The sequence below is a fragment of the Colobus angolensis genome, unplaced genomic scaffold, assembly GCF_000951035.1.
Source record: "Colobus angolensis palliatus isolate OR3802 unplaced genomic scaffold, Cang.pa_1.0 Scaffold184, whole genome shotgun sequence".
In the NCBI taxonomy this organism is placed as follows: domain Eukaryota; kingdom Metazoa; phylum Chordata; class Mammalia; order Primates; family Cercopithecidae; genus Colobus; species Colobus angolensis.
Window position 1 is genome coordinate 939561 of NW_012114977.1, and position 12185 is coordinate 951745.

General features: G+C 40.3%; 1 protein-coding gene across 2 annotated transcripts in view; it reads left to right on the forward strand.

The window, feature by feature from the left end:
* The window catches only part of INTS10 (integrator complex subunit 10), a 35465-nt gene extending 23626 nt beyond the window's left edge, over positions 1-11839 (forward strand). For both annotated transcript variants that reach the window (XM_011939787.1, XM_011939788.1), the window contains exons 14-17: positions 2580-2659; positions 3817-3979; positions 5368-5461; positions 11422-11839. In XM_011939787.1, coding sequence (XP_011795177.1) covers positions 2580-2659; positions 3817-3979; positions 5368-5461; positions 11422-11578 — 494 coding nt within the window. In that variant the 3' untranslated portion in view covers positions 11579-11839. The remainder of the gene's footprint in view (positions 1-2579; positions 2660-3816; positions 3980-5367; positions 5462-11421) is intronic.
* Positions 11840-12185: the final 346 nt, after the last annotated feature.

Genomic DNA, 12185 nt, shown 5'->3' on the forward strand with positions numbered 1-12185 from the left:
GATCAGAAGATTCAATATTATTATGGTGCCATTTCTCCCCAAATCTATCTGTAGATTCAATGCAATTTCAACCAAAATTACGGTAGCCTTTACGGTTTTTGGAGGTTTTTTGCTAGAAGTTCACAAAGTGATTCTAAAATGTAAGTGGAAATATTATATAATCTAGAATAGTCAAAAGTTTTAAAAAAGACACAACTAAGTGACTTATACTACATAATAAAAAAAAACTTAATATACAAGCAGAATAATCAAGGCAGAGTTGACAAAATATTGACATAAGAATGGAAAATCCAGAAATAGACCTGCATAGATTTGATCAAATGATTTTCAATGAAGGCATCAAAGTAATTCAATAGGGAAAGGAAAGACTTTTCAACCAGTGGTGCTGGAGCAGATTATTTTGTGTATGTTTGAAGTTTTCTACAACAAATTGTTTAAAATAAAAAAATCTAGCCCAGACTTCTTCAAAAATTAAGTATTTCTGCAGAACAGAAAGTTTCTGGTTGAAACTCATGACCCTGTAGATGAAGACTCACAGGTTGAGAAACACTAAGGTGTACAACTAGGAGGCAGGGTATATAATTAGGTAACGACATGTTCAACTTGGTAATGCTAAGTTAGTTTCCAGAGTGGCTGCATGACTTTATATACCTTCCAGAAACTGATTAGGTGGATAAGACTGACCTAGCTGACTTCCAAGACTTATTTTAAAGCTTTAGTAATTAAGACAGGGTAGTAATGGCACAGGGGTTGACCAGTGGAACAGCATAGAAAACTGAGAAATAGATGACATTAAAATTCAGTGGGGGAAGAATGAATTTATTCAGTAAGTGGTACTAGAACAATTTTTTATTCAAATGTAAGAAACGACAATAAAAAAATGAGATCCCCTCCTTCACGCTACATAGACATCCTGTAAATTTTAAGGTTGAAATGTGCAGCAGAAACTCCAAAACTTCTAAACTTTTAGAAGAAAATTTTAAAATAGATTAGTAAATTTGATCACATTAAAATTAAAATACCAACAAAGGCTATTACAATCAAAGTGAAAAGATAAGCCATAGATTGCCAGAAAATTGTCTATCACACAAAATCAACAAAAACTTAGTATCCAGAGTTTTGAAAGAGCTCCTCCAGACCAATAGGAAGCAATTACCCAATCCCCATAGGAAAATAGGCAAAGGACAGGAACAACAGATTCAGAGGAGCAGAAATCCACATGGCTAAAAACTATTTGGAAAGATTCTCAACCTTTTGTCATATGGGCAATTCTGAATAGAACAATAAGCTACCATTTCACACACAGCAGAATGCAAAAATTGAAGAGGCAATGACTGTTAGGATGTGAAGGAACACAGTGCCATGTGCTTCTGGGACAGGTGTAAAGTCATGCAACCATTCTGGAAACCAACTTCACATAACCAAGTTGAACATGTCATTACCTAATTATTAAACGTACCTCACCTCCTAGTTGTATACCTTAGATTAGTGTTTTTCAAGCTATGAGTCTTCATTTACTGGGTCATGAGTTTCAACCAGAAATTTTCTTTAATGAGATAACATTTAATAATATTTTTAAAAGACATCTCAGATAAGAAGAGAGACTATTATTTCATGCACCTTTTGCTCTGGATATATCACATTATGTAAGTATGTGTGTAAAGGATCCCATGTGAAAAAACATATTTATTTCTTGCTATCTTGCCTCTGAGCAGAGAAAGATAACAGACATAAAGAACACAGACCAAAAAGGAAAGATCGGGATCTTGCTTTGAAAGCTGTTGCTTAAAGTTATTTCCACAAATGTATGAGAATATGTAAGAATGTATATTTATCATTGTAATAGTGAAAAATTGGAAATGTCAATATCCCCTGTAAAAAGAATGGATGCATCAATTACAGTATATGTAGACAACAGAATACTATTGTAACACTGAAAATGAATGAACTGGAGCTACATGTGTTGATATTAATCAGTTAATAAATCTGAACCACATGAAGTTGAGTAAAAAAAGCAGTTTGTAGAAGGATACATACAAAATGACACCATTTATACAGTAGACCGAAAGCACGCAGAACAATCCATTGTTGCCTATGTGTGTAACAGTCACAGGAATGACAACCACTGCCTTCAGAATTATGGCTACCTCTGGGATGGAAGAGAATGGGATCAGAGAAGGATACACAATAGGCTTTAACTGATTTTGTGATTATTGGTATTAGAAATGTTTAAAATTAAAATATTAACATTTCTTGAAGCTGAGTGGTGAGCACACCAGTGTTTATCATATTCTCTGTATATAATTTGCTGTATATTTGAAATGTTTTCTCACAAAAGGTATTTAACCAAGTTTAGGAAACAATATTGATAAATGAAATCTAGAGACCATCAAAAGCCAGTTTCACCACCACAAAGTATAATTGTGTTTCAACTATATTTGAAATCGTGTGACTGTTGCATATTCTTTGTTTTTGTTTTTTTTATTATTATTTAAAGAAAGCATCTTAAACAGTTGCTTTTCAAAACTGTTTTCTTTGATCATAACGTGCATTAACCTAACATTGTGGACTTCTGTTAGGTTCGGATCTGAAGCTCCTGCCATGTACCAGCAAGGCTATCATGCCATACTGCCTGCATTTAATGTTAGCCTGTTTTAAGGTAAGCTCAAAGTTGATTAGCTTGAAAAAAATTTCATTTCAAATATTATGCTCATGACTTGAGAACTTGAGAACCTTGTTAAGGATTGTTATTTTAGTACTTTCAAGAGCAGCCCAAACAGTTAGAAAAGCACATGGGCTAGTAATTAACAAATCTTTATTAAATGACTGTGCTAGGCAAAGAGAAGTCAGAAGTTCTCCCCGTCCTCGAAAAGTGTAATAGTAGGACAGATATGCAAATAACCTTGACTGTTGTAGTGTTTGGTAAATATTTTATCAATATAAATACATTAGCTACAAAGAAAGGGAATACAAATTGTGGTTGGGTCCACGGAGGGATGATGAATTTGTCATTGTAAAGATGTGCCAGATGAAGCATGTTAGGCGTAGAGGTAAACACCAGTAACAGCCCAACAGCTGAGAAAGTTCCAGGACTTGAAAGAACACCAAGGCCCTTGGCTGCAGGTAGATAGAGCACAGCCTTAGAGCAGGGAGGCTTCATTGTTTCTAGAATGTTTGTCGGCCAGAGAGTAAAACATTGGGACTCCACTTCAGTGCAGTAACTCCCAAACTTAACTCATCATCCATATCACTTAGGGCAACAAAAATAATTTAAAGTGTGATTTTATGCATAACCGCTCATTTGAAACAAAAACTCTTGTGACCATTTCTGTAGTTCACACTTCTGCTTATTTCCTTGTGGCTCATCGCCTTTCCTTCTCCCCAATCCCAGGTTCTCTGCAAAGAGTTCTCTCCTAGATGGCCTCTTGCCCACCTTCTGCTCCCATCTACTCCCCTTCAGAGAAATCTCCAGATGTATTTCTCCGTTACACAGGATCCATCAAAGTTCTCTACCCCTGATTCCCATATGCAAAAGCTTCAGGCCCACCCATGTCCGACTCCCATCTACACACACTGCCAGCAGCTGTGCACAGCCCAGAGGGAGCCTGAGGCTTCTTTGGTTAGAATCCACCTTCCTTAGAAGGCAGCTGTGATGTTTACCAGCCATTTCATTTTGCCTTTGTTTCCTTCTTACTCTAATGACCTTTATCACACATTTGCATATACAGCATGTTTTTGGAAAGTGATGTTTGGGATATTTCAGATTATCCTGTGACTTCCCTTTCCTTCTGTCTTGTATAAATCTTTGTCTTGCAGCTTAGAGCTTTCACAGACAACAGAGACGACATGGCTTTGGGGCATGTGATTGTGTTGCTTCAGCAAGAGTGGCCACGGGGCGAGAATCTGTTCCTGAAAGCTGTCAATAAAATTTGCCAACAAGGAAATTTCCAATATGAGAATTTTTTCAATTACGTTACAAGTATCCTTTTTTCTTGTTTAAGCATAACACATTCCGATTTTCTTTAGAATGAATACACGATACAAAAAGAATGTATTCTTCTGGATAGAAATAATGCTTTTTACTATTTTGCAGCCAAGAGAAGGAATGGGGATTAAAACCGGGGCTGTGGCAGTTGATCTTGTGAAAGTCGTAAAAGACATTATTCAAGGAATTGGGAATCTTACCACCCTCTTCCATTTTCTACTGCTAGCTGACTTCTCAGAAGGTACCCAAAATGCCTCCAGTAATAGCCTACAGGTTGCTGATAGGTCCAGCCTGCCTGGTTTAGCCATGGAATATAATACTAATAGTTCCTCTTCTTCCATCTATCAAAAGAATGCCTCCTGTGGCCTCTGGGGACAGTGGCTGTGCCCTCCGATCACTTGTTAGGGCACCCTGCCATAACTTTCTTACCTACCAATGAGTACCCACCAGAGATGCTGCACAGCACAGTAGCTGCTTCTGACATTAGGTAATGCTTTTATTTCACACTGTTTATTAGGGAAAGACCTTTGAATTAAAGGTTAGTTATCAATTTGGGTGTTTTGACTTCATTGCTTATTTTATTACATTATTTCTGAATCACAAGGAATATAAATGATATTCTTGTTCAGGTGCTCAGGGCAATAGTTTTTATTTTTATTTTGTTTTTTTAGAGTGAGGGTCTTGCTGTGTCACCCAGGCTGGAGTGTAGTGGTGTGATCATAGCTCACTGCAGTCTCAAACTCTTGGGCTCAAGAGACCCTCCTGCCTCAGCCTTCTGAGTAGCTAGGACTGCAGGTGTGCACTGCGATGCCAGGCCAAAGTAATAGTTTTTAACCTTTTTTGGGACAGATATCTTTTGAGAATCTGATGAAAGTTACATAAGTTTTCACTAGAAAAATGCATACATGAATGTCATCGACGTATTGCATAAAATTTGGGTGACTCACAGAAGCTTCCTCCTCTGATGCATCTAAAGATCCTTGCACCCCAGCTATGAAGAAGTAATTACTTTATTTTTATGAATTTTATGTTCTGTAACACCAAACAATCCTCCCTATTCTCGCCACCTCTTTCATTTCTTATTAAGAAAACAAAAGGATTTTGCTCTTGTGACCACGTAGTATTAATTATCATCGATATGGAAAACATGTTGCCCTCATGCTCTTTAGCCTGGCACATCTCCTGCCAAGCGTTATCTGTGCAAGGGAGCTTGGTGGGTATAAGAATGAGGTTTTGGAATCAGACAGATCTGGGTTCAAATAGAGAATCTGCAGTTAGTGGGGTGGCAATGGGCACGTTACTCAACTGCCGAGACCCCATTTCCTCATCAGAGAGAACTGGCACCTGTTTTTACCTGTGGTTAACCTGAATCTGGCCTCCAGATATTGATATGCTGGAGGAATTTGCCTACTTGAGAACTCAGGAAGGTGGGAAAATTCATCTGGAATTACTACCCAATCAAGGAATGCTGATCAAGTAAGCATGCTCTCTTTTGCTCTTCCATGCTGAGTGCTCACCTTTTGTGTCTCTGTATGAAGTATTTGTAAATGTCTATACCTATCAGAACTTTAATACAAAGGACTTTGAACCTCATCTCTGTTTTGACAGTCAGTTTGATTCTGGGTTATCTTTTGAAAAACTCGCATTTCCTTAACTACATTTCTTAAAACACTTTGCTTAAATTGGGGTATTTTTGTCGCATTTGCAACTTTTTCACTGGACAAAAGTCTCATTCATGAGATCTTTTCCTTTCAAAAATTTATAGGGTGATTCTGTAAGTTTCTGATTAGTCACAGAGTGCCCATTAAGAACAGCTGTGTGGCCAGGCGTGGTGGCTCACACCTGTAATCTCAGCACTTTTGGAGGCCAAGGCGGGCAGATCACCTAAGGCCAGGAGTTCAGGACCAGCCTGGCCAACATGGTGAAACCCCGTCTCTACTAAAAAATACACAAAAAAACTAGCCGGGCGAGGTGGCGGGCGCCTGTAGTCCCAGCTACTCAGGAGGCTGAGGCAGGAGAATGGCATAAACCCAGGAGGCGGAGCTTGCAGTGAGCTGAGATCCGGCCACTGCCCTCCAGCCTGGGCGACAGAGCAAGACTCCGTCTCAAAAAAAAAAAAAAAAAAAAAAAAAAAAATTATCCAGGTGTGGCAGTGGGCACCTATAATCCCAGCTACTTGGGAGGCTAAGGCAGGAGAACTGCTTGAACTCAGGGGCCGGAGGCTACCGTGAGCCAAGGTTGCGCCATTGCACTCCAGCCTGAGCGACAAGAGCGAAACTCCATCTCCAAAAAAAAAAACAGCTGTGCTTAATTAAAATTGTGCTGTGTTAGAAAAATTCTTTAGGAAAAACTACAGACTTTTCATTTATAAACTACCTATGAAGCCCTCCTATGCAATCCTCATTACTTACACAACACAAAGTATTAATAGCCAGGTGTAGTTCCCCTAAGAACACACCTGTCCCAAGCAATGATGGTGGGAGTGGTTGGTCTCCACCATACTCCCCTGAACCCACAAGATGTTACTAAAATTCCAGGTTGGCCCAAATGAAAATGCCAAATTAGTGACCATTTATGATTTTTAAATAGCTCATAAATCTTGCTTCTCTCCTTCAATCCTCATCGTAGTTTCGGTAATATATCCTCTCTGCTGTAAATGCCACGTGTAGTTTTATTTTCATACTTCCTCCTTTGCTTCCTGCACATTCAGTGTGTCTGTAAGTCAGTGTTAGAGTTTCTGCAAGAGACTGAATCCTGAATGAGAAGAAAGTGCTGCTAAAACTAAAAACATTTTTCTTTTTCCCTCAATTATGGAATAAACTAGTTTTCAGTTGTTGAAAGCAAAACTCCACATCTTGTTCTATCTTGATAGTCTTAGAAATGCCGAGGGAAAGAAGTAAGAAATGTTCATTTTAGATTTCTGTAACCTCAGTAATTTGCTGTATAGCAAACATTTCTTTTTATGTCTAGCAAGAATAGGGTCTTGTGGAATCCATTCTCAAGAAAGGAAACATTAAGTGGCTTTTTTCCCCTTCCTGTTATAAGTGTTATTAAATTATAAACTTTTAAAACAAAAGAACAATGCTCTTTTTAAAAATATGCAAGACCTTTCTGCATTGGGTTGCTTAAGCAGGATGGACAAGGACTGGCATCTTCCCATCCCCATTTACTTTGCTAAGATGGTGAATCGAAACTATGGGAAGAATAACCCTGTTGTTCAAAATATTCTTAACAGTGTTTGGGGATAAAGATTACCTTTGGATACGGAAGCCCAGGTAACCCCTTTTGTATTGTGATTTGTTTTCTAGACCTTGAAACTGGATATACAAATACAGCCTGAATCAAGCTTTTTAGTTAATTCCCATCAGCAGTCACCATACGAGTTAATACAGAGACAGCCAGAGTGGAACCGAAGTCTGTGTACATAGGATTAAACCTACGGATGACTATCACTTTACCTAGATAATGCGTAACTACTAGTGCAGGTGTGAGAGACAGATTGTCAAAAAATCAACAGTGGAACCTCAGACTTCATTGTACTGAACCTTTCTTCTTTTACCAGTTTGTACTGAGCTGAAGAGTGACAGAAGTCCATGTGGACAAACCCTAGGATGAGGAATGAGAGCAAGGGAGTGTTGGGTACCAGCTAATGTCACAGGGAAGAGTGTTTGGAGCTGTTTGTGTAACGGATACCCATCATGCACTTCTCACTAGTGAGGGATAACTCCAGGCTCTGCCACCTTGATCAATATGACCGTTAATTTCTTCTAACTCTCTATAGAAGACAAGCCTCTTAGGAAGGCTGCAGTTCCATCAGTTTGGAAGCAGGAATAGGGATTATTCCGTAGTGATCTGACCGTTTAGGGATTTGCCCAGAGTCTTCACTGTGTGAATCTCAAGGTTAATTACTGATGCCTAAATTAACATGGTAGAAAGCACACTGGTTAAGGCAGACAGCTCTTCCTAACTGAGGAATGGTTGGACTCTTCATTAAACAATCTAAATTCCTTTTCCCTTTGGGTTCCAAACAAGTTCTCTGAAGCCATTACAGACCTTTTGGGTGGTCCCTCCAGATGAGTGGCAGAGATGTTGTGAGCAGTGTACACTTCTCCCTGGGGGTAAGGCTGTGAGTCTGCCCTAGCTGTGGCATCTGGTTGCAAGCAGGTACAGTACCAACACTGAAGGCACCCGGTGCTTCACTCGAAGGAGGGAGAAGCTCTTAATCTGTTATACAGACCTTTTGCTCTTAAGTATTTTAAAATAGAGAAATGTTTCTGTGCTGATAAATGCAGTATCTTAGTTGTATTAGAGTGCATTAAAATGGAAAACAATGTCCTACTTATACTCTGAATAGGGTGGATAATAATGTTCTATGAGGTAATCACCAGCTAATATACTAAATCTTTGTTGTTACAGAATTCTGCACAGCCATGGGTCCCGGACTCTTATTTTCCCCCATCTGTTCTCGATATGTTTTTGAAATTCAAACTCACCCTTTTTTTTTTTTTTAAATCAAAAACATTGCCAGACCATTTAGTCCTCTTGGAAGGGCCTCTCCGGTGGGGCTTCAATCCTGTTAAAGATGGTTACCTGGGACTGGTGTACCGTGAGAAGAGTGGAAAGTAAAGAGGCTGGCTTTGAAAATGTGTCTTCTCAAAGGCTGCCCCTACTCCCTGTTGCCATTCAGCTGCATTCCATCGTCCTTTTCCTCACTGGTCGCTTTTTATACCACATCCAAAGGGGGCTGAGCTCTGGGACCAGGAACTGAGACGCCTCTGGACACGCACCAGCAGCAGCGGGTGCAGTGAGGGCTGGCTAGCTTCTCCCCAGTCTCCTTAAACACCCAGCCACGGCCAGGGGCTTGTTGAGGTTAACGAGTTTCTGTTTAGTCTGCTTCCAGTCTTGTGTATTTTCTCTGGAGTGTTGTTTTTGCAGTGCAGGGTGAGTCGGTGTGGGTGTTTGAATGCTGCTGTTTGCTGTTTTTTAAAGGCCTTCTAGCCCTCCCATGGGGTTGCTGCAGCAGGAATTCTTACCTGTGCTTCAGCCCAGCATACAGACTGCTGACAGGTACCAAGTGGAATAAACGCCCGCTCATAGTGTGCTGTTTGTCAACATGTTCACTGCCCATGGTTCTCAGCTCTTTGTTCCTCAGTGCTCTTTTTCATGCTTTCTTTATTTTTTAATTTGTTCTGCATTTTGGCAAACCATCTGGTTGTAATATTGTAACATTTCTTATTTTTTTCCATAAATTGCCAGTGTGTTTGTGTTCGATTTAAAAATCATTATGGATCTAGAAAAAAAATGAAAGCTATTTAAAACTGTATTCAATTACGTGCACATTAGCTTAGGTGCACTATGATTCTCCTTTGATAAAACGTTAAGGCTTTTGATCATATACATTTAAGGATGCTGACGTTTATTTTAAGTACATTTTTACTTGTGGATATTCATACGAGTGACCAGTCGTTATGGTCATATTAGCAATTAGTTGCCTGGTATCTAAATAGGCACTAATGTGGTTTTTTCCCTGCTGCTGCTGTTTTCTGAGACCTTACCTTTCTGAATTGAAAATATTTGATAGGCTAAAATGCCACATTTCTTAGCTGGTTTATCCTATTCTTAAACCACAAAAGCTTACTCATTCTCTTTTTCATCCAAACTTACCAGAGTGGTAGTGGCTCTAATAGAAATATAATTGAATTGTGCCACTCTTTATATATGGAGATAATACAACTGGACCCTGATCAGCAGAATGTAGCATTTAGTTATATTTTTAGTGGTATTAAAAGCAGGGTTTATCAGCCAGGCCTGGTGGCATGTGCCTGCAATCCCAGCTGCTTGGGAGGCTGAGGCACAAGAATTGCTTGAACCCAGGAGGCAGAGGTTGCAGTGAGCTGAAATCATGCCACTACACTTCAGCCTGGGTGACAGAGCAAGGCGCCATCTAAAAAAAAAAAAGGAGGGTTTACCCTTTAGCTAACCGCCTGCAAATGCCAGTAACCTCCACATGGTCAGAGGGTCAGCCCCAATTTGAGGCTGCAGCCTGGGACCCAGATGAGCAGTATCTCAGGGCAGCATAAAATGGTTTCCATCTATCCCAGTGGGACCTCACTGACGCTATGTCCTAACTACTGAGCTACCCACCCAGACCTGAGGAGAGACAGTCACAAAGAACTGCGCATTAACCCCACGGCCCTGCTGTTTTCCTCTGTAGTTCTTTAAAACATCCACGGGCATTAGAAGGTTCTGTAATAGCTTTACTTATCTAACAAAGCTGGATTTTTTTTTTTTCATCTGTCGTTTTACAACTTGGTGACTCCTGTTGTCCATATTTGATATGATAATTAATACAAGTTTTTAAAAACAGAAACATCTTAGAGTAATTTCAACACTTTTATCTTGCCCAGAACATAAAAAGTTTTCAGTTTCAATCCTTATAACTTTGTGTGAGGGAAATTAGCAGCAGGGTGGGAAAGAGAGGTGACTTTTATTTGTCTGAGTCTACCAAATTGCTAAACTAGTAAGGTACAACTCCCTTCCTCTTAACTGAGCTGACTGATTTTTGCTAGATTTTTCTTTTCCTTTCTTCATTTTGTTTCTTCTGTTTCCTGGGATTTCATGTGTGATTTCTTTTTCTAAAGCACAACTTTTGGGGCGTAGTTAGAGACCTTTTTTGCCTGTGTCCCCACCACCCCTTCCACACACGTGCAGGTCTCCCCTGAGCACCCGGAGAGCATAGGACCATGCAGTCCACTGCCTCTGCCCCTCAGAGATTCTGTCTCTCTCTCCCGACCTGGGCCACATTCTTGTGTCAGGACCCCAGTTCCCCCTGCGTTTTCTCCAACATATGAGAGTCTAGATGGGCACGGCATTTAGAGGAGCTGCCCTGTTCTGGTGTCCTGGGGAGAGAGATGTGCTCGTGACCCAGCTATGCAGGAGCCCTGAACCTTTCTGGGAGCACCAGCTGCGGGGACCATGGTGGGAGCTCACTTGGGTGATTGGCCCATTCAGGCCTCCCTCCTCCTTGCTGCTGCCTCTGGAGGGTCTGCTGGCCTGGCTGGACACGAGCTCTTTGTAGCCCGTATGGACGGGACCCATTTGGCCCTAAGTAACTGAAGTGTGTACTAGTCAGCAGTAGGGATGCCTAACACCAGAGTTTCATTGATTCAAAGGCAAAGCAGGTGGCATTTCACTGAACACTTAAATGTTTGAAATAACCTTTTATAGAGTGGGAAAGATGTCTGTCTAGTTTTAAGTCTTTCTGAAAAGGAATGGGCTGGAATGTTTGGTTGGTTGCAGCTATTCTTGTGTTCTTTTTAAAATATCTTAACTTATACTTAGATATGGGGCAGGCTTTATTCCTACCCAAGTAGCAGCAATCAGTGATGCTGGTGCTAACCCCTGGTCTTTGTCTGTTTCCCTATTGCTGACCTCAGGCACCACACGGTAACTCGAGGCATCACCAAAGGCGTGAAGGAGGACTTTCGCCTGGCCATGGAGCGCCAGGTCTCCCGCTGTGGAGAGAATCTGATGGTGGTTCTGCACAGATTCTGCATTAATGAGAAGATCTTGCTCCTTCAGACTCTGACCTGAGTGGAGACCTTTCCACCAGACACAGCTCGGGACTGTGTCATTTTAGGAGAAGACACCCAGCAGTGATTGACGTGGCACGCAGCCGTGGTCATTGTTGCTGTTACAAAGAAGAAAACCAGCTGAGTTCGAACTCCTTGGTTGCTTAAAAGTAGTTCCCAAGAGTCTGAGAAGCTATCTCTATTTTTAAGAGTCATTTTTTGTAATTTTTGTAAAACAGAGACCCAATCTGTTTTGTAAATAAAAATCATCCTAAAATTTGAAGTTTTTAAAAATTTCTTTTGATTCTTATGAATTTTTGAACAGGGGTGCATTTTTCTTCTTTTCTAAGCATATAGCAAGGGGGAAAATCCAGCATAATTGAAGTGAGTAATAAATTTTACTAATACAGATACTTAAAAGACATATGTCTTCCATGATCTTAAGATTTTATTTTTCATAGTTAGGCTTTGGTCAATATTACATGTCAACATAATATTAGACGTTTTCATTCAAGTGGTCTGTTTTTTAGAAACAAGGTCTCACTCTACACCCAGGTTAGAGTGCAGTGGCACGATCCTAACTCACTGCAGCCTCAAACTCCTGGCCTCAAGCAATCCTCCTGCCTCAG